The 20,836-nt window shown below is 37.6% G+C and overlaps 1 protein-coding gene across 37 annotated transcripts in view; it reads left to right on the top strand.

Annotated features, from left to right (window-relative positions):
- The window catches only part of LOC135304962 (uncharacterized), a 72,979-nt gene extending 54,654 nt beyond the window's left edge, over positions 1-18,325 (top strand). For 6 of the 37 annotated variants that reach the window (XR_010366237.1, XR_010366233.1, XR_010366216.1 and 3 more), the window contains one exon: positions 3,779-7,147. Coding sequence is in view for 2 of the 37 variants with exons in the window: in XM_064427967.1 (XP_064284037.1) it covers positions 6,048-6,121; positions 6,204-6,275; positions 15,826-16,035 (356 nt within the window). In the remaining 35 variants the exon portion in view is untranslated. Of the gene's footprint in view, positions 1-885; positions 7,148-15,825 lie in introns of those variants that run through there. The other 31 variants (XR_010366224.1, XR_010366221.1, XR_010366219.1 and 28 more) reach the window with 16 other exon arrangements.
- The last annotated feature ends 2,511 nt before the right edge of the window (positions 18,326-20,836 follow it).

The raw sequence follows: 20,836 nt of genomic DNA, 5'->3' as shown, positions 1-20,836 counted from the left end.
GCCCACAAGCATGTTTTTCTAAATGTATCTATTTCACATATTCACTGTGAAGAACACAGCAGACAACATGCAAATGGCACTGAAGTACTCCAGAAATCCCAAAAGGGAGTTCTGAAGCAGTTTGGGAGTTTTTATATCAAGAAGATTACTAGGCAACTTAAAAGCAAATAAGGCAACTTAAAAGCAAATAAGTCCATTTTCTGCAGAAAAAGAGCTACAGTCTTGTGTCCTATGGCTGACTACAGTAGGACTTAACTTCTAAAAATATAGAATGTTTTTGCTCTCCATTTTTATACCTATGTTCTTCCTATGAAAATTCAACTATGCTGACATTTATATAGCTTGTCTCAAAGTATCAAGTCTCTGTTCCTGAAAAAGAATACAAACACAAAGGAGATGTTCAAAAACAACCAATGTACCCACAGTACATATGACAACCAAATAAAGACTCGACAGGATAGATGCTGAAGATTCTTCTCTTTGAATCTGAAATCGATTTATCCAAAAATCCTAACACTGAGATTGAAGACAGAATAAGAAAAATTTATGCTCTGCCTTTCCATCCTGTCCCCATCCTATCCCACAATACTGTCTTTCCCACCTCTCACATTTTGCCTCATACACAGCCCTGGTTTCCACACACACCATATGTTTTCAGAGCACAGCTTCACAGTTATTTGCCTTAGAACCTTGCCTGCAGAATCACGTGGGAAATAGATCATACTACTAAGACAACAATGTAGACCACTACACACAGTCCAGATTCATCAAATAAGAAAAGGGTGCCTGTTTAAAGCTATCACAGGAAGGGGGAGGGAAAGAAATTCTCTTCAAAGGCAGCAGTGAGTGCAGAGAGAATTACTAACAGAACCTTTTGTGTTTTAGCCAGGTTGATCATGTTGCTGTGAATATTTACCCTCTTACAACTTTCACTTGGCATTTTTCAGGTACAGGCTATACAGAACTAACTCTATGCTTGCAATTTCTCCTGTTTTGATTAATATTGCCTGAAATGTTAAATTACCGAAACATTTGCTAAAATATTAAAGTTTAAGTATAACATCAATAGGTGAGCATTACTTCATGGCTATTAATGTAAGAACCAGTTACTATACCCCATCTACTGATCTAAAGAACAGATGTTTGCATATGATTTATGGACACTGAAATATGTGCATATCTTCCATAAATAGTAATGTGTTCCAATAACAAAGAGTAGAGAATTGTGATCCATGAGACTGGTAAGTTGCAGGCAGTATTAGAATTTATTTACCAATTTCTTGGCTTTAAAGAAAAAGCAAATCTCATAGAGCCAGGGCCTGAATCCTGTAGGCTGGAAAAGTGCTTACAATGTCAAACAGGACTAACAACATGAAGTAATAAATTGCAGTCAGGCTCAAACAGGCAGATATAAAAGTGCTTTTAGAACATGAGTGTAACTATGATTTGTTAAATAAGAGTAACAATTTATATTGATTAAGATGCAATAAATCTAAACAGTAAGTAAAAAGCCAATATTACTGTGTGTACTTTCACATTAAATATGGGCTTGGAAGTTTCTTTAGTATCAAGATTTAACAAAATACTAATCAGGTGAAATTCTAATGGGCGAAGCATAGTTTTGAGCTTTGCAATTAAATTATTTCTGGAAGCGCAATCAAATATCTGATTGAGCTAATATACTGCTCCTCACATTTGTTCTGTTCCTAAATTAGCTTGGCTAATCAGTATCCCACCTCATAGCCTGTGTTGTAAACATGTAATATTAGCTGATGGGTTTCATTTCAAGAGCACAGTCAATTTTTGGACAGCAAATCTAACCCAAAAATTTAGTCAAAGCCTACAAAGCAACATGTTTGGAGATGTCACAGTTTCTGGGCCATCAGAACTCTGATAAGACTGAGTGAACTTCAGATCACTCCGTGATGGCTGTGCATGTTAAACAAGTTTTGATTTACTTTAAAAACTAGTTTTGTGGACAATATTTCACCTCAAAGTGTTTTCTGTTTTTCCACCCTCTTATTCCATGAGAAAGAACCAGGAATGTACAAAAAAGCAGCCTTGTAGAATGCAGAATTTAAACAGCAATCACAATTTTTTGCTTCTGTCTCAGGCTGGCATGCACTAGTGCTTCAAGATGTTATGCAGCTGCTCTCTTCCCCAGAGATGGCTGTACTCCAGTAAATGGTGAAATACTCCCTCAAACTTTTTTTTTTCCCCAGCAGAGGTTAACAGAGATGTTTCCATAGGTCTAAGGCAACATGAAAACATGGTGATTGTGTGGTCAGATTTCTTTAAAAACATTAGCCTTAGATTTACTGCATCAGTAATTAGGAGCTGATGCTACACTCCAACACACTGCAGAAACAACTGCAGGTAGTGTCTGTAGAACACAGTGAGAGTCTTAGATTACAGTGGTTGTTATTTGATTCTGTTCTTGTAGTTTTTTAGATCACAGAAGAAACAAATACTTTTCATTTTGTCCTCTTGATAGCTGCACAGATTTTTTACTTTCAGCATATAACTCAAAGTCATCTAAGAACAAATTGAATTTCTAATAACTACAGTCAACTGGATTTAATTCCTTTCAGTGGAAGCACAGCAGTGTCAATAGTTACTGAGATTTAGTATTACTGCTGATTTATTGAAAGTAAAATGTCAATACAACATGAAAATTTGTCATTTTAGAAAGGTTTCATAAAAAAGATGAACACAACACAAAAAATTGAAAATGTAAGAACCAATAACTGATCATTCTAATTCACTTTTTTTCCAGATGAGCATCCAGGTGTCAGCTGGTGTAAACCCAGATACCACTGACGTCAATGGAGCTGTGTCAGTTTACTCTAGCTGAGAATCTGATCCCAAGTGTGCTACTGCCATTTTTAGATGCTGCCACTGGAATTGTGTTTTGCAAGACAATTAAAAAAAACACATCCACACATTGCATTTCTTCCTGTCCCCGAGTGTTTAACTGGAAGTCTGTTGACAGACTGTGGGAGAGGGCAAGTGGGAGGTGGAAGTAGCCAACAACTGCATCCATGAGATAACTTTGCAGTATCAGTATGAACACTGTTCCGCTGTCTTCCTTTTATACAAACGAATATTTGGCTTCAAAAAGTTTTAACTCCACCTTCCACTAACAAACAATTCCATGTCAGTGAAAGAAAAATGATGCTGTAAACCACGTGAAGTACCTACCTCATAAATTTGCTAACATGGTATTTTAAGCAGTACACATTCTGAATAGACATTCTGTTTTAATGCAACATTAGAAAAAACACCTAAAGCTACAAGTGCCCCAAGGCTGAGTTCTGTGTGTTCACCTAAGTATTTGTTCCTAAGCAATCTCCCTGCTGTACGAGCAGAAAGATTGGTAACAGTTCCAAGGCAGCTGTTTGAAGTGGCCTGCAAGCCAGACTTTGATCTGGCTGACATCTTTCATATCTCATCGAGCATATGTGTGGGCAAGAAAGGAGGAAGAGAGGAAAAGGTGGGGCAATAAGCAGGGCAGGGTAGTACTTGACAGCTCCACCATTTCTAAGCAGCAAGAGGGAGCTTTTGCCTCTGTTTCACATAAGGCAGTTGTTAACATGAGTGCATTGTATAACAGTTTCTCAGTATTAACCACTGCAGTGAAGTTGGAATGTTGGTCTTGTGATTCAACATAGCAAGGTCAAAATGGAAAAGGTAATTAATTAGAACTGAAGATGCAGTTCACATAGTATTGAAATAATTGCCTATTTGTGCAAGAACAACAACCATATCTTCAATTTAGGTCAGGCCATCAAGAGGAGGAAAAGGACTGAAGACTGAAGATGAGATGCTCTACTTCACACAGTTGCCCTCTGGAAGGACTTGCAAAGGCAGTCACTTAAATTAAATACAGGTCATCAGACAAGATATCTAATCTATTCCTAAGACAGGCAGCTCCAGCAGCCCAAATCCCTATGGCCTTTGCAGCAACACGATGAACTACTTCCTCATGTACCTCTGTCAATTCACGTTAGGTTGCAGTTTTTTTAAAGCGATATTTCATGTACATCATGACCCTATTGCTCAAAGCAAGGAAAGTGCTTTGGTTTATTTATGACCTACTAACCTTAAATAAATAAAAAAATACATCCAATCTGAATGCTCACATAAGCCTGCAGATCTAAAATAAAATTTAAGATAAAGCTGGCATTTGTAACAGCTAGCTAAGCCCAAAAAGGGATTTAAAAAAAAAATGAAAACCAGATGAAAAGATGAAAGCATATTTACCCTGCATAACCTGCACACATCAGGAATCAGGGCTGGAACCCAGAAATACCTTTCCTACTTAGAAGTTTCAGCCCATTTCCCAGGCTAGGTGACCAAGGAAATACCAATGTTTCCCATGATGGGGGTGGGGAGGCATTAGTAACAACCTGTGAAAGTAATTCCTTCGAAGATGTAATCCACCCGGCCACAAACTCTACACAGCTCCTCTCCTTCCCCTGCACCCCATCCCCATTTCCAGATATCAGCCAGGCAAGCCCCCATACTGAAATATGAAGTGACAGATGGAAGCAGGGAAGAAGGGCATAGGAATGAGTACTGAAAGAAATGGTGTACAGAAAACAAGCTAATAATAGGGCAGATCTTAAACATGAGCAACCTAAGCTGTAAAGTTAATTCATTTGGCTAGACCAATGTTGAAAAGATGCACATAAGACTGAGTTGGAGAGTCTTATTCTCTCATCACTCATGCCAGTGTGCAGAGGTCTTCTCCTAACATCCATGGAATTAAACCTTGGAAACTTCAGTACAACTAAATGGAGAAATAAAAATAATCACAGCTAAAGTATTGGCAGCAAATGTCCTGCGCTGCTGTACTGGGAAAGAAAGGTGGGCTGCCACATTTAATTAAAATGTATTTGGTTTAGCTGTATTCATAATCAAAACCAGAACACATCTAATCCACCTTAATAGTTGATTCTCTTCTTGTCTACTTTTCCAGTAGGCTATATTTTAAAGATTTTTCTTTTAGTTGTATTAGATGGAAAATACAGTTGAGTTAAATGATGCAATAAATACCTCTACAGAAAACAACTAGTTGAAAGAAACAGTTAGGACCAAGTCCTTGTCATAGTGTTTGTTTACAAAATAGGCTCAAGCAGCACACTGATGATCTTTAGTGTGGGTTCCCTTTACACAAGTACAGACAAACCCCCAAACATTTTTAAAGCCTTATAAATAACAATGGATGGAACAGAGAGAGCAGAGGGCATCTTTAACCAAAGGATAAGGTAAACAAACACCAATGCACGTAAGTCAATGAATCAGTCACGTAATTTCAGCACGCTAAAGAGTGGACTTAGCAGAAAAGAATTCTAACAAGCTGAGCTTCAAGAACACCTGCATCAGAACTCTGCTCGCAAATGAAAATAAGGTAAAATGTCTGGATTGTAATGTTTTGTCTCTAAAACTCTTCTGCAACACAAAACCTACAACCTTAATTTTTAAGTATTTTTATTAATAGTTGGAACAATTGAGTTGGAAAGCTCAGAAGATGAGGAAAAAGTGCTGTGTTACTGTGGAAATTTTTAAGAATAAGGATCACTGTGTTGTGATCAGCTGGATGTGCAGAACATGCTGACACAAAAAAAAATTTAAAATAAATATAGGTCAAGCCTTGATATATAGTCACCTTTTTTCCTCCTGAAAACTATCACAACAGGTTCTGCATGTGTGAAAATTTGCAAGGAAAAAAGGGCTGTCTCTGAGATGTTTTTTGAAAAATTAAGCCTTCTTTAAAGAAAATTTATTTTTCATCAATCCTAAACAAGTTTTAATCCAATTGAACCATGTCAATAGAAGAAATTTTCCTCAATTGAGCAATCTCTAATTGGCAACACTAATTTGTACAACTCTTAGCCAGCTTCGTTCATTTATGGGATCTCCTGTTTTGTTTTACTGTGAAGTTCAGTCTTGTGAGATAACAAACAACATGAATCCACTCGTGCCTGGATCTCTAACCTTTATTTTTAAAGCCTGAGTAACAGAAACATATTTTCTTTTCATAGAAAGAAGCCTGGGAAACTGCCAGCTCCTTGCAGAAACACTGAAACATGATCAGCAGAGAAGGGTGTTGGTTTCGGTAAGAGAAAAATGATTGAAGTTGCATCATCTGTATCATTAAAACCACTGTATGAATTTTGATTTTCCCCACCTACTTTCAGACATTTGAGGATGCAGTCAAGTCAATGGAGTTCTGTTGTAGTGGTTGCTTCAGTGAACATTCAACGCTGTCGGTGAGTTTGGAATTAAAGTGAAAACCATCGACCGTTGATTGTACCCTCCAGCTAACCATCCTCCTCCTTACTTCATGCTTTCAGGCCTTAACACCGAAGATAGCAACCTAACCATCATAGGATGTTTCTCCCTCACCCTGCCAAGCTTTACAAAAAGGTCACAATCAACATTCATTGCTGTCGGTGGGTTTAACTATGTGGACAAGCTCACTGAACAATGAATGCAACTGTGGCCCCACATTGTACAGTTGCTGTTGCGAGGAGCAGCAGCTCTGAAGGCAATAGTGAGAAGCAAACACTTATAAGCTACAATTCTCTGGTCAGAAAAATAGTTGGGGGTATCCACTTTTTGCTTGCTTGGTTTTGAGTGTATTTAATTTAGCTGACTAGAAAAAAAAAACCCGCTGCCTTTTGGGAATATTGTCCTCACAGGGTTCAGTACCACTGAAAATGTGAAAATTCTTATTTATTATGCGTGCAGAAAAAATAACAGGACAGGAAGCTCTGTATATTCACTCCTAAGGATTCTGGCATAAGAGGAAAGAAGATTTAATTGCCATTTAAGTAGGCATTGCTGAAGAGTTCAAAAGATTATTCTATACTTGTCATGACAAATACAACTGGGAACAAATGGGATTTAAGAGTTATGGATTAAAAAGTTATATAAAAATATTAATTAATTTTACATTAAACTGATTTTAAGAACACAAATACTATTGCATTTACTATTTTTAGGGATCTGAAAGATAGTAAAGAAATGTATATCCAGAAATAATAATGGAAAAGTGGTTAAATTTTAAAGTTACTGTGTACTGAGTACCTATGTCACATTCTGAGTTTTGCAATAAGAAAATAAACTGTAAATAAGCTCACAATTGTGTCCGTATTTCTTTGTAACCCTTTATTAACCTGGTCAGACACAAAAAAGGACCAGTCTACATTTCTCCCTTCACACAGTCATCCAAGGTAAGTTCAGCCTTTAGACTCAGTGCAACTGAAATACTCTGCAGCAAATTGCTTACAAAATCTGGAAAACTCACAGCATATCATCATATCACTCATATCATTCTTCTCATTATGGGAATGTTTATAAACAGTACTTCAGTCTGATTATTTACAAAGTTTCCTTAGCATACAAGTAATCTTGTGTACTGAGCTTGCTTCACTGTGTAGGAACTGAACAGCAGAAAAGTGTCAAGGCTGTCATGGGGCAATACATCTACAGTCACTTCTTGAACTGTTATCAATTTAATTAAATGGTAGGAATGCATTTCAATCATGAAAGAGATCAGTCCTCTGTCACATGTGAAACTAATATTTATGGACTCCTCCTCCAGTTCCTCAATAAACATAACCACACTAGCAAAATAAATATTGAAATTATTTGGACATTATTTAAAATCAGTGTTTGGGAAGATTATATTTTTTCATTCCAATATTCACTGGAGAAGAACCCACATGTTGTGTTGTTCACTGGATACTATCATGGTCAGAGACAGAAGAGTAAAGTATTAAAAGGAAGAGTTGCTATGGATAAATGATTTCTCAGCAACGCTGTTCAGAGATAAGCCTGTATCTTTATGTTTACCCATTTCTACAAAAATGGGAATTTGAATTACTACAGACTTACATACTGGAGGGAGATAAAGATCATATTGAAAGCAAGACTCAGAGGTATATGTTCTGTCTAGAAGAAGAAAATTTCAAATTAAGTTGTAACTAGTATGTTTTTTGTTACAAAACAGTTCTTTACTGAACTTCAAAACCAGCTCTTCATTTTGCAAAACACTTATTAATACTAGTTATAGATGTGTTATGTGCCTTTAACAGAGAAAATACTTATGGAAACAGAAGAATCTGGAATTTCTCATCACTGGGAAGAACTAATGTCCTGGAACATGAGTGGTTTCTGTAGATATGTTTTCTCTGCTAACTGATAATGCCTGAATGATTAGCATTGAGGAGAGACAGACTCCACTGCAAGAAAAAGATAGTGTTACATCCTTTTTTAAGGCAGTACTTTTCCTCAAAAATACACATCTCTGCTGATTTCTATCATCATTTTGTTCCATACACTTACTAATGGTATAACAGCTATTCCTACCCTACTACATTGGGGTGCAGAAACCTCAGCCAGCATTGACCTAGGTACAGATAGTCCAGCCTCATTACAAATATAAAATATTTCCACCCCAACTGCAAGTTTTTACTGGTTTCTGAAGAGAAGAATTTGTAGGACGTGTCTTTTTAATGGTGCCTAGCATGGGAATTTATCAGTGACTTCAGTTACACCATGTTTTCATATAGAAATAGAAAAATGCCTCCTTAGTGCACAACTATGTAGTACTTCACACAACTTGAAATCAACCTCTACAGACTAGTTATTTCATAATATTTTTTGGAAAACAATACCATTATTCCATATCCCACAAGAAATGTTGGCCTGTACATGTGTTTCCTTATGCTGTAAAGCCACAGAACAATCCCAATTTGGCAATGATAACTGTGATATACTGTGGAAAGGTTTCATGGTAATTTTCACGGGTTTTGTTAATAACATACATATGTACTCAGTACAATGCCCACAGGCATAGAAACATTCTAGAAAATTGCTCCTCATTGTCATTGTAAATAATTCACTCACAGCAATATTTTTAGGTCAAGCATATCAAAGTTGCAGTAAATGCAATGGACCTTGACATAATAGGAGCACTGCTTTTACAGCAGTGGAGGAAGAGGAGAGGGAATGCACTTCCCATCCATGAGAGATCAGTTGCTGCTCCCCAGTGTGCCCATCACCATGCTGGAAGACAGCAGAGGTGCTACTAAGGGCTTGTTACGAGCTTTGCAGTTGTTGGGGTTTTTTTGGTGTGGTTTTTTTTTTTGGTTTGTTTTGTTGTTTTGTTTTTGCCTTTTTTGTTGGTTTTAATTACCTCTAAGTTCTTTTTTCTCCCTGGCTTCTGTCACAAAATAATTTAAAACATCCAACCCAACAGCTTCTGCATCAATTCTATAACTTCTGCTTAGCAAGTACAGAAACACACTTGGTTGTACGTCTAAAACTACAAGTCAAAGAATTTCTGATAGAAATAGTCTGTGATATTCAGGACCACGGCAGGATGAACATGATAGACTTGCTTTTTGGCACAGCTGACACCACCACAATTACATCTCTTGCTTTACAGATGGTGAAGTGACACAGTAAGTTAAAGAGTTAAATACAGAAGTCATTTATAGTTGAAATAGAAACAGTATCTAGACAGTTTTAGACTCCAACCATGTCTTTCTGGGAAAAAAAAAAAAAAAAAAGAATGCTCCTGCAATTCTGACTTTTACTTCATGTAAATACCTAGTTTTCTTGCCAACTACCTTTTTTTCCCCCCATTAACATATATCTTTGTTCCTTGCCAGAGTTACAATGGTAATCAATTATTTTTCCAAGCACTGGTATGGTCATACCCATTACAGAATAATTTTTACATCTTGCCTTCTCTTTTATTTAGGTTTGTATAATTTTGTTTGAACTTTACTTTTTTTTGTTCTTCCCATACATCCTCCTTAAGTGCAGAAAGTGCCAGAAACTTAGACCACATTCCAAAGAGCCCAGCCAGAGCTAGCTGAAATAACCTGATGTCTCTTTATTTTACAAGAAATCACTGATCCTTTTCAGCCAAAAAAGCATCTGTAATGGCACCACACAGTTAACACATTATATTTATCTGACATTACTCCGTAGATACAGCATCCACAAGTTCATTCCTAGTTTAAAATAGATTATTTCATCCTCTTGAAATGCAACACATGCAATTTTTTGAATTTAAGAGATTTTTTTTTTAAAATATAGCTCCTCCTTCCCCCCCCACCCCCTCCAAGTCATTAATGTTTTGAATATTAGTGCCAGAAGTTACATGGTAACACATAGAAGTGGGGATGAACTTTGAACACAAGCAGAAGCCTCTCATGATTTATTTTTTAAAATGACACTTTCCATTGTACTGCATTTCCCCCACATTATTTAGGAGTACAACCTGAAAAAGAGGCAGCAGAAGCATAATGATTAACTTTTCCTGCTGTCTGCACCTAAAGGGTATTTACAAGCTCAGTATTTCCATGGCTGTGGTAGAGCCTTCACTTCATAACAGGCAGTAATCACACACTGAACACAAATATGTCTGACAAATACACATAACAGAAGGTTTATGTTTGAGTTTAGCAATTATTGATCTGAGGAGGAAACAGGCTAAGTCTTCAAATTGCACAGCTTTCAAATACAATTCTTATGAAAACTGACAGAAATGCCCAGCTTCTACATCTTCTTATGAGGCTGCATTTGCACTGCCACTAGAAATGAAAACACACCCTTCCCCTCCTAGGTTTGGATATGAACTAACACCTGAAAATTAGGGAAAGCTTCAGGTACAGAAACTAATCCACAAAAGGCATGAGTTAGAACAGAAACTGTCTATATTTCACAGTAAATCAGAAATAAGCCCCCAAGATCTGCACACAGAATATAGATCCATAGTACATATTTTCTTATCTTTCCTGATTTTACTTCATGAAATACAGCTGCTTCCAAGATAGCCCTAAAAATTTTGATGTTTTAATGAATCTGCTTTAATCTAACAAATTCACAGAGATTATATTGAGACCTGATGATATAAATTTCTGAGTTGTGTTTTGTTAGGTGGGGTTTTGTGAGTATTTTTTTAATCATCATTATTTTCTCCACTAGGAATGTCACATGACATTTTTATGATGAAAAAAATGTCAAAAATGGACCAGATACCACAAATCTAAGATACCAGTGCTTAGAAGGTACAAATACCAGGCCAGGTAAAGAGGAGAGAGAACTGGAAAGGAATGTGTGCCTGGCTTTCAAGAGAGTGGATGTTTCACCTTGCACTCAAGAGAAATGACGATACACATAAACTGCATATCTCAGCTATGGCGTCACCTCTGGGTACCAGCAACTTGTCCCACTAATCCTACTGTTCAGCTAATTGATTGCATGGATCTATTATTTAGTGATTAAACAGTTAAAGTATTTTACCACAGGCATTTTGAAACACTGAAACGAAAAGAAATACAAAAATATTTGTTTTAGCTAGTGAGAGTTGAGTCCAGGTGGTTGCCCTCAAAAGTCAACATCACCATCTGATGTGTAAAACATTCCTAATTATCATAGAGTACACCCCGTGCTAATTACTATGCTTGCCTCAAAATAATGAGCCGTGGTAAGCCTCGAGTTCATGACAATAGATTTACATTTAAATGCCACCCAGTTCACTCAGTATCAATATGCTGCTGGTGACCAGACCAACAGACATGATGAAATTAGGCTCTCCCACAGACAGGGACAGTGAACATGCTTCAGGAAGGCCACAAACTGCTAGAGGGATAACAAAACTGAAGGAACTTTGAGAGATATTCAGGATATAACTGTAGGAGACAGCAGGAGAAAAAAATAAGACATGACTTTATAGACAGCAGCCAGCTGTGGCCTACAGCAAAACTTAAAAGAGATTTTTGTAGACTCTCCAGGAATCTCTCTGTACACCCCCAAAACAATTGCAGGAGATTGTTACAGAAGTTCGTGTGGATCATGGACTGCTACTTAATGAATTCAGATTCTCTGCTGGTTTTGGAGTCGAAATACTTTTATCAGTTTCAGTGAAATTATGCCAATTTGTACAAGCTGAGGATTTGGTAAGCCAACATACAAGAGAACTGTAAAAGAAGTATGGTCCCACACATCCTACACTAAGGGAAAAAATACAGAGGTAGATGTCACTCCTGGGGGAGGAGGAAGAGGAGAAACAAAATAACATGTACTTGAAAAAACACACGTTTCCACCTACAGAGAGAGCACTTCTGCCCACACACAAACTGTAGGTGCCCCACACAAACAGCACTTGGACACTTCACTACTCCATTGGTGCAGATTACTGCTCTGCAGGTACAAATAAGGAGCTTCAGAACACAACAGGCAGGAGAGTATTTTTGGGCAGAAACATCTCACCCACATTATGATAATCTGGCCTTTGCCACCACATGACAGTCTCCTTAGCTTCATAAAGCTTGAGCTATGTGGGTGGGAAAGAGCTCACAGCTTATTTTTGGCTGACGATGGCTCCCACAGCACAAGTGTGTATCTTGAAGCAATGTCAGCCTGTTTCCTCTCTCTCCCTTCACATTGTGCACTTCCATCAGTTCCCATTATTTTGACACAGAGCTAGCAAAGCAAGCCACTCATTGGTTACATTTGAGAAAAAAAAATCCAAACAAAACATTGTCACATCTTTTAAAATACCTCCTGTCACAATACCCAGGGCTTCTTTATTTTGGGTGCTTATTGGCATCCCTCTCTGGCCTAGAGCTACATGGGGACTTCAGATGTGTATCAGCCTTCACAAGACATGATTTATGTTCTGCACAATTTAGGCAATGCAGGTACATGTACAAATGCTGGTAAGTGCTGACTGGAAGTGCCTCCTGGAACCAGCTGACATGTATCAAGAGTGAGATAACCAAACCACAGGTCTGCTCAAAGTGGATACCACAAACTGACTGTTAAGAGTGAATTCTAAAAACAAAACCAAACAAAAAAACTCCCCTTCTTTCATCTCTCCACTGCTACACCACCCGTCCCATCAATGTCTTTTGTGGAGGCAGACAGGCACTTAAGACACTTCATCCTTGCAGGAGAAAAATAAACCAAACCAAAACCAAACAAAACATTACATTTCCTTCCTCCTTATAGAGATTCCTGTCTATATGGGAACAGGATTTCTGCTTTAAACCTGGTATGGAGATTCTAATGCATTACTGTGTCTATTGCTAGCTGGTCAGGAGCATTGCTGAGGAGAAATCCAAGTCTGAGACATGCATGCCTGTGCAGAAGGGTTTGTTGATTGAACTTAGGAGCATGCCTTTCCCATCTTAGTGTCTAGCACTAGAGGCTCCTCTCTACTTACGTGAGTACCAGAGTTATATTTTCCCAAAATAGAAGTCTTTCTACCTTATTCATTTTCTGTGAGGAACCATCAGATTAGCTCAGGATACTCATGACAGAATTATTTTCCAGGAGGATATACGATCCTTTGATGTACAGAAACTAAAAACTAATTTCATCAAAGTGCCTACAAATAATAGACCATGTTTTAAAGACTATTTGTAGTTCTCGAAACACATTATTTTGCCTTCTTTCTACCACAAATACAGAGTTATATACAACAAGTGTTTATATTATATATAAGGTCTACAAAGAAATTTTGACTTGGATCCCAAATCAGTAAGATCACATTAGCAGCTTCCTGTACTTGAGCTCACAGGTTCTGGCATCACTATCCTCCTCTAAGAGGAGGACTCACAGCTGAACACGCAGACCCTCCACACCTGCTGAGAAAAGAACTTGGTATCTCTGCATGGCACCCAGACTGGCTCCTGGCTGACTACAGCTGATGTACCTTCATCATCATCAGAAGCTGTAAGAGCCACTGTTAGAGTGAGCACAGAGCCTGCACAGAACACTGCAACATGAGCTCAGGCTCTGTGTTCACTTTAAGACTGTTGGCTGCTACATTTTATCAGCTCTTTTGGAAATAAGGCTGCTCAGTAACTGCTTTCCAAGCTTTCACATATGTACAATTCCCATCAGCTACAAGTGTAAATTTGCAAGCAATGGGAACAACACACACGCAGTCTGATGGAATCTGAGAGAAGGTAAATCTGTCACCAGATGGCATTTTTACGTTTTGTAGAACCAGATATTCAGAAGAGGCATCTGAATTTTGAATGCTTCATTGTTTTGGGGTTTTTAATTTTCTGAAAAACTCCCAAAACACAGCATTTGCTCCTAGAAATAATCTTGTGATATTCTGTGCCTAAACCTCCAACAGCTCATTTTTCATGACTACATACCTAGACTATAAGAGCCCTAAATTAGTACTTGGGTACAGACTGCTCAAAAATTCAGTCTAAAATGTCAGTAAATAAACTTCTTATGAATATAATTTTGAGTCAGCCCTAACAGTAGAAAAAATAAGTAGGTTGCCTGTTCCTTTCCTACAGGGAAACATTGCCAAAAATATATAACTGTCACTTTTCATCTTTGGAAAAATGTTAGCTACTGAAAAAAAAGATTCACAATGAGCAATTATGTCTTCAGCTTTCATGTCATTTTACATCATTCCACTATCAGCCATGCTCAAAAGCTTAGAGGCAACATTCTAGGTCAGTGACTTTTGCAGGCAGTGTATTCACTGTTTGGTAATTAAATTAGATACACTTTAAATAACCAGATTCTGAAACAGACAGCCACTTACAAACACGTGACCAAATGTATCACTGCCACTGATGACACTGGATGTGGAAAATTATGCATTTAGCAATCATTAACTATCACTGAGGATTATAAATTTAAGGATTATGATATTAAGAATAACTGGATCAGCAAATCACTGCAGAGAAAAATCTTTAAGATGTAGCTAAAAGCCATACTGAAGGACTGACCTACTTTTCATCACCAGTTTAATTTATACGTGTATAGAATTTTTTCTTATGGTTAACAAAACAAGGCCCACCAAGAAAGCTCTCAACTACTAAAAAAGCTAAATAGAGAATGAAATATTGCAGTAGATGATCAGCTTTTAATAAGGTTTTAGCCTGCATCTCAGGCAATAGCCACAAGTGCTGTTTCAGATAAAACTTTAAACAGCAAAATATGGACACTAATTTTCACTTTATGTGGAATTTTTCTGGATAAATTATTAACTCTTGACATAAAACTGGAATGTTAAAAAACTATTTCATATCAAACATGGCTCAGGGGCATCTATTTGTTAAAAATACATAGATTTGCCACTTTTTCAAACCTTGCATTTGGAAATTAACATTTAATAAGTCAGAAAAAGATCTGGCAGGGGCTACATGTTCTTTGTAAGAGCAGATCCTATAATTCTTCAAGGGACAAACAGACCTTTAAAAAAAACCCAAAAAACTGAAAAACCAACAACACACCAAACTAAAACAACCAAACCCACAAACAGAGTAATTTAAAGAGGTACTGTAAGAAGATAAGCAGTAATGTTAATGGACCAAGGCATGCAAATGATAAGAACACAAGTTGAAGCCAGTCTGGTAATTCATGTGTTTTCACTTATTTCTCCACGATAGCAGAGGTTATTGCTATTCCATTATTTGAACAGACGTTCTGCATCCACAAGGTGAAATTCACTTTTTGTTACCTCAGTTCCCTTGCCCCTAATAAGCATTCATATGAAAGTATTAATTTGCGACAACTGTGCAAAAAGGTCTAATTTTAAAATCCCTTTTTTTAATCTGGAGACTGAACCATTGGCTTTTTATTTCAAGACAGACACAAGACATAATCCACAGCCACAGATTATTAAAATATCCTGTCCACTTATGCCTGCAGACCACTACATTGAAAGCAGCCCACAAGCTAAAGATGTCACAATTCAATTGTAGCATTGCTATAATTGCTTCCAAAGTTCTGAACTGAAAAATTATTCTTTTCTGTTTGCAGGTCTTGTGTTGGCTGAAACACATGGAAAAACTGGCTTCAAGGAGGAAAATGCAACCCAGCATATGTATATTTCTGAGTATTATAAAACATGAGGCCGAACAAGGGGTTTCTGTGTCCCTTCCTGTGCCACAGGTAGAGGTTTGCAGGGGTGTCACACTCAGCTGCCAGCAGGTGTTGCACTGGCAGCCATGTAAAGCCCCTATTCACTGAACTCTGTCACTGCAGTTATGTGCTCTTTATGGCAAGGAAAACACAGAAAACAAAGAGCCTGTTATGCTTTAACTTCAAAGCCTCCTACCCCAAGCTTCAGCTCTATACCTCAGGCAGTGCAGCCCAGAAGAGAGGCAGCATAGTGTCAGGTAAAGATATTTTTCTGCTCTAATAACCTAACCTCTGTAGTACTTCTAAGATATTTGGAGGGTTTTTTTAATCTTAAATATAAGTATAGTAATAGCAGAAGGTCATCTGACATTTGTCATTTGACTGACAAGTAAATTTTACTCTGAAGCTTTCCAAGTTCACAGGAAGGTTTTGTCTGAAAGGTCATAGAGGAACCTTAATTTTACCCACAAGTGCTGCAAGAATCTTGCTGCACAAGAACTTAGGAGATAGTGATCTTCCCAGGTTACAGTTATCATTCTCCAGTTGCACCAATTTCCTCCCCATCAGGGGTAGAGCTTTTATGAAATCCCTAAAGCCTGTGTGCAATATTTATTCTGTTAGTCTAATTAAAGGTATTACTATGTACATAGTTACTGAAGCTGTCCCCAGTGGTGCTTCACATCATAAATAACAGATGTGAAATGTTCTCCTACTGGGACAAGCACTAGTATCAATTCTTATGCTATCTCTTTAACCATTACATCACCTCACTATTTCTTAGGATTTTTCTTAAAATGAGAGAAAACAGTACCATGAAAATAATATTAGTTTGGGACAATTAAATTCACTAGATCTTCACAGGCCCATATAAAGACATAAGCATTTTGATAATGTAAAATGAAATAGTTTTACAACACAAATGAGCAATACCAAATTGCTGATGTTTAATTGCACCTGTCCTGCTCCCCCTGCTCCCTGGATATTAGTGATCTAGCACATAAAATCTTTGCTAGTTTACTCTCAAAATTAGCTTTCCTACTCCTAGCATTGCAATAGGAACTGAGAGTTAGAAGGACCAAAAATGTCAATACACTTTGCTTGTACAACTACCAGGTTTTCTTCCCCTCCTTGTGGGTATTTTTCAAATTTGAAGGAGTTGACTGTTTTGAAGGAAAATAATGTCTGAGAAATGCATTGTGAATTCTGGCAAATCAGTATTCGTTCTTTTGTAGCCAGACCAAGATAAAAGGCCTTAAAATTTTCATTGCTCTATTTATTTATTGAAATGTTTTGTCTCTGGGTGGAGTCTTTGAGGATGAACATCCCATTCCTGCCAACATGCTCAGACAGCCATGTCCATGCAGAGCTGCTGATCCCATGTCACACCAGGCAGTTGCCTGCACTGCCATATCAAAACAAATAGTCAATTTTTTGTTCTCCACTTTGGTTAATCAAGATTTCTCATTTCTTCTGTTTTAAGAAACCTTCACAAGTTATACTTATGCTGCAGGAACTCTTCACTGTGTGATGTTTTTATATGCACAAGAGGATGGGCCTCATCCAGAAGGTTTTAGACAACAAGTCACAGCAGTACCTGGCTAAATTCTTTCATCCTTTTGAACTACTTTGAAGTTGCTTTGTCCTAAGACAGCTATAGTCAGACTGCTTTTGCTTTCTGCCTCAAAACGTAGCAAAAACATAGAAACAAATGAACAATAAAGGCATTTGTGATTTTCTTAAAAGCAGCAAAACTGTTTTCCGGGAGTTAATTTTTTTCATCTCAGTTCTCTTTTCTTTGAGCCAACTTCTTTTTTTCCCAGACTGTTAGAGTTCATAAAAAAATCTTCTGGCTTCTAGCAAACTTATGTTCTACTTTCATCTAGAAAGGCATAAATGTGTTGAGCCAAAACCACAGTATTCACCACTATTTGAAACAATCTGTGTAGGTTTTTTACATCCCTGTTTGCAGCGTCCTGTGCAAAACTCAGTCCATAACCACAGCACTAACCTCTCCAACTGTCCCCACACGTTGTGCTCTGGGTAAACACTCAGATAAATAGCAGCAGTCTGTGGAGGGGTTTTTATCACTGGGATCAAAATAGCTCCCTCAACTTGTATGTGTGAATATTGCCTTTATCATATAACCAAGACTCCAAAATTAGAATTACAGTGGGTATTTCTGCTGATCTGAAAGATTTAGCAGTTCTTTTCTCATAAAAAATTCTATTTGAAATAAAAAATTAATGCTCCCAAATCTAGTACTACTGTACACAATGTAGGAAAGAGACAGTAATTTGGTATCTCAATAAATTTTTTAAAATAATATTGCGCCAAAAATCTCAATACCCACAAATGAGACATTGGAGAAAAATTTAAAAAGGCTGTGTGACAGGTTCATTTTTTTGTATTGTTTTATATGGACGGACCTGACATTCAGTGCAACTCTGGCTTAGAAATCATTCTTCCTCTATCTTGAAGAACCTATAACAGCATTTAAACATGCAATAAAATCCAAATTTTGTGTAACTGGACTTCTCTGTCCTGTTACCCCTCCAAACAAATATAAAATAATTCTTAACTTAATACATTAACTTTGGAAGATGTATTTGAGTTCACCCAAAAAAACTGGTAGGAAAGCTAAGCCCCACCTTCTTCCATCTGGTTTGGTTTGTCCTGAAACCATTTCCCCTCTCCTCCTTTCAAATGCATTAATTCAATCACTGAACTGTAAAGGTCTGGCTTTATGTAACATCTGTGCTCTGATGCATGTATATAACTGGAGGATTGTAAAGCTTTTTGCTAAGCTGTGTTTATACTGCAAAGACCGTCTTTAAATTTGTTAGGACTTTATTAGCTGTTGTCAGAATCACACACCAAACTGACAGGCTGGGGACAGCATCCATGCTCATCTTCTGTGCACACCTCTGAAGAGAAAGTTTGACAGGGACAAACCATCACTTCAGGGACCTGCTGCAAAATTCAGACAGACCTGAGTCACTTTCTTGCTTCCTCTACACACCTTGCACTCCAGGAAGCTCAACTGCTGCTTTCCCCCTTTAGAAAAACTAAATATTATATTCTACAAGCTGTTCCACTGGATCCAAGGACTACAATTGAGGAAAGGGAAATAGGTGTCTGCTTGATTAATAAACATTACATACAAACACAGGAACATGAGCAAAAAGAGAGAGTGTCCACACTGAAAGCATTTCCTGCACTGTTTCAACTTTCCTTCAGACTGAGGCATTACCAGAATCTATGGGGTTTTGTTCTACATACAAAAATAGTATTTAAACATAAGAGAGTCCAAGTAAATTGTGCAGGAAAGGTGAAGATATCCTATAAATGATGGCACTCTATCATACTCCTCCTCTCACTAATTACAGCTGTCGCTCCTGAAAATTTCCAGGCATTTTGAGAAGCAAGTCTTTCCATTCCTGAAGAAATCTACATAAAATCTGAGTAGCCTGATCAAAAAACAGCATCTTTTAACTATGATATATAGTCTCAATGTTAAGGGGAGGCTGCATGACACTATGTGATATAGAGAAGCATTTTTATTCACTTGCACCTTGCTCAAAATTATTTTTTTTTCCTATATCTGCTAATTTTAAAAAATTAGTCCTTATGAGAGTGAGCTAAGCTTTTATCTTTCACAAGAAACTATATAGAAACATGCCTCACAAAGATATCTTCAGGCAACCAGGGTTCAACTGTGTCAGAATGAAATAAAATGTAGCAAATTAAAATATTTGTAATAAGTGTAATTTCAACTGTCTGTGTGAAACACAGAAAACTTGCTATTGGTTTGTTCAGTTACTGTCTGAGCGTTGATTTCCAGTGTTTTAGGAGTGAAAACTGAATACATGACTTAGTCACCTTTGAACATTCCAAGTAGTAATAAATCGAGAAAAACTAGATAAACTAAATCCATTATTTTAGCACCAATGATCCAGTATTTGTTTTCTTCCAGGTAACTGCTCAGGTACTAGAAACCTGGTGACATGAGATGCTTGCTCTCCACCACAAAGAAAAAAAGACCACCTTATTCAGTCGCATTCCAAAGCTGTTACCTCTTACCCCAAATCTGGAAACTGAAATGAGATCAGTAATACTTTTCATCATTGTTTCTGGAAAAGTGTTTTTTCCTTATGTGTAATACCCAATGTAATATTCTATCTGAATACATCTGATATGAAATTGCCAAATGATAGTGCATATGAGCACAGAACAACTAAATCTGCACAGCAGAAGACAGGAGAGAGCATGGACTGGCATCAGAACCCCCGAGTGGAATGTACATCTTGGTTAATGTAACTTGCAATTTATTTTTCAGGGGTGTGAAACTGAGGGGGAGAGAGGGTAAGAAGTTGGTGTGGTTTTAGGGGTTTGAGGGTTTTAAGATTAAGGAATGAACAAACATGAGACTGGGTGCAGATTCTTTGGCAAATGAAAGTGCACAATTGTTCACAAGAAAGTAAGAAATCTTAATTTCTTAGGACATCCTTACACATAAGATGTGCATAACCTGGCAGAAGTCAGACACGAACCCGGGTGGCAGTGAAGAGTTTATCATGCACAATATATCATTAAATTAGCTGTGAGGTTCTCCAAACTGACACAGGATAACATCTTTAAAACACCGATTTTATTCATGGCTGAGACTTTGAGTGGCCCAGGAGCGAGTGAGAGTGCCGGCACTGGTTTTACCTGAGGCAGCTGCGTCATTTGACACCCTGCCTGAGCTCACCAAGTCAGCCCCCAATACCCTGGGCATCCAGGGAAATTAAGGATGTCAGTTTGCAGTTTAGGCCACCTTAGTGCATTTGCAAAGGAAAAGAAAAAAGCATCACTCTGGGATCACAGCAAGCAGTGATCACACCTTGTTATGAAAGAGGGCCTGAAAGAA

This window comes from Passer domesticus, chromosome 7 (assembly GCF_036417665.1).
Source record: "Passer domesticus isolate bPasDom1 chromosome 7, bPasDom1.hap1, whole genome shotgun sequence".
NCBI lineage: Eukaryota > Metazoa > Chordata > Aves > Passeriformes > Passeridae > Passer > Passer domesticus.
The sequence above is the reverse complement of the archived record's forward strand: the minus strand, read 5'-3'. Positions and strand labels throughout refer to the sequence as shown.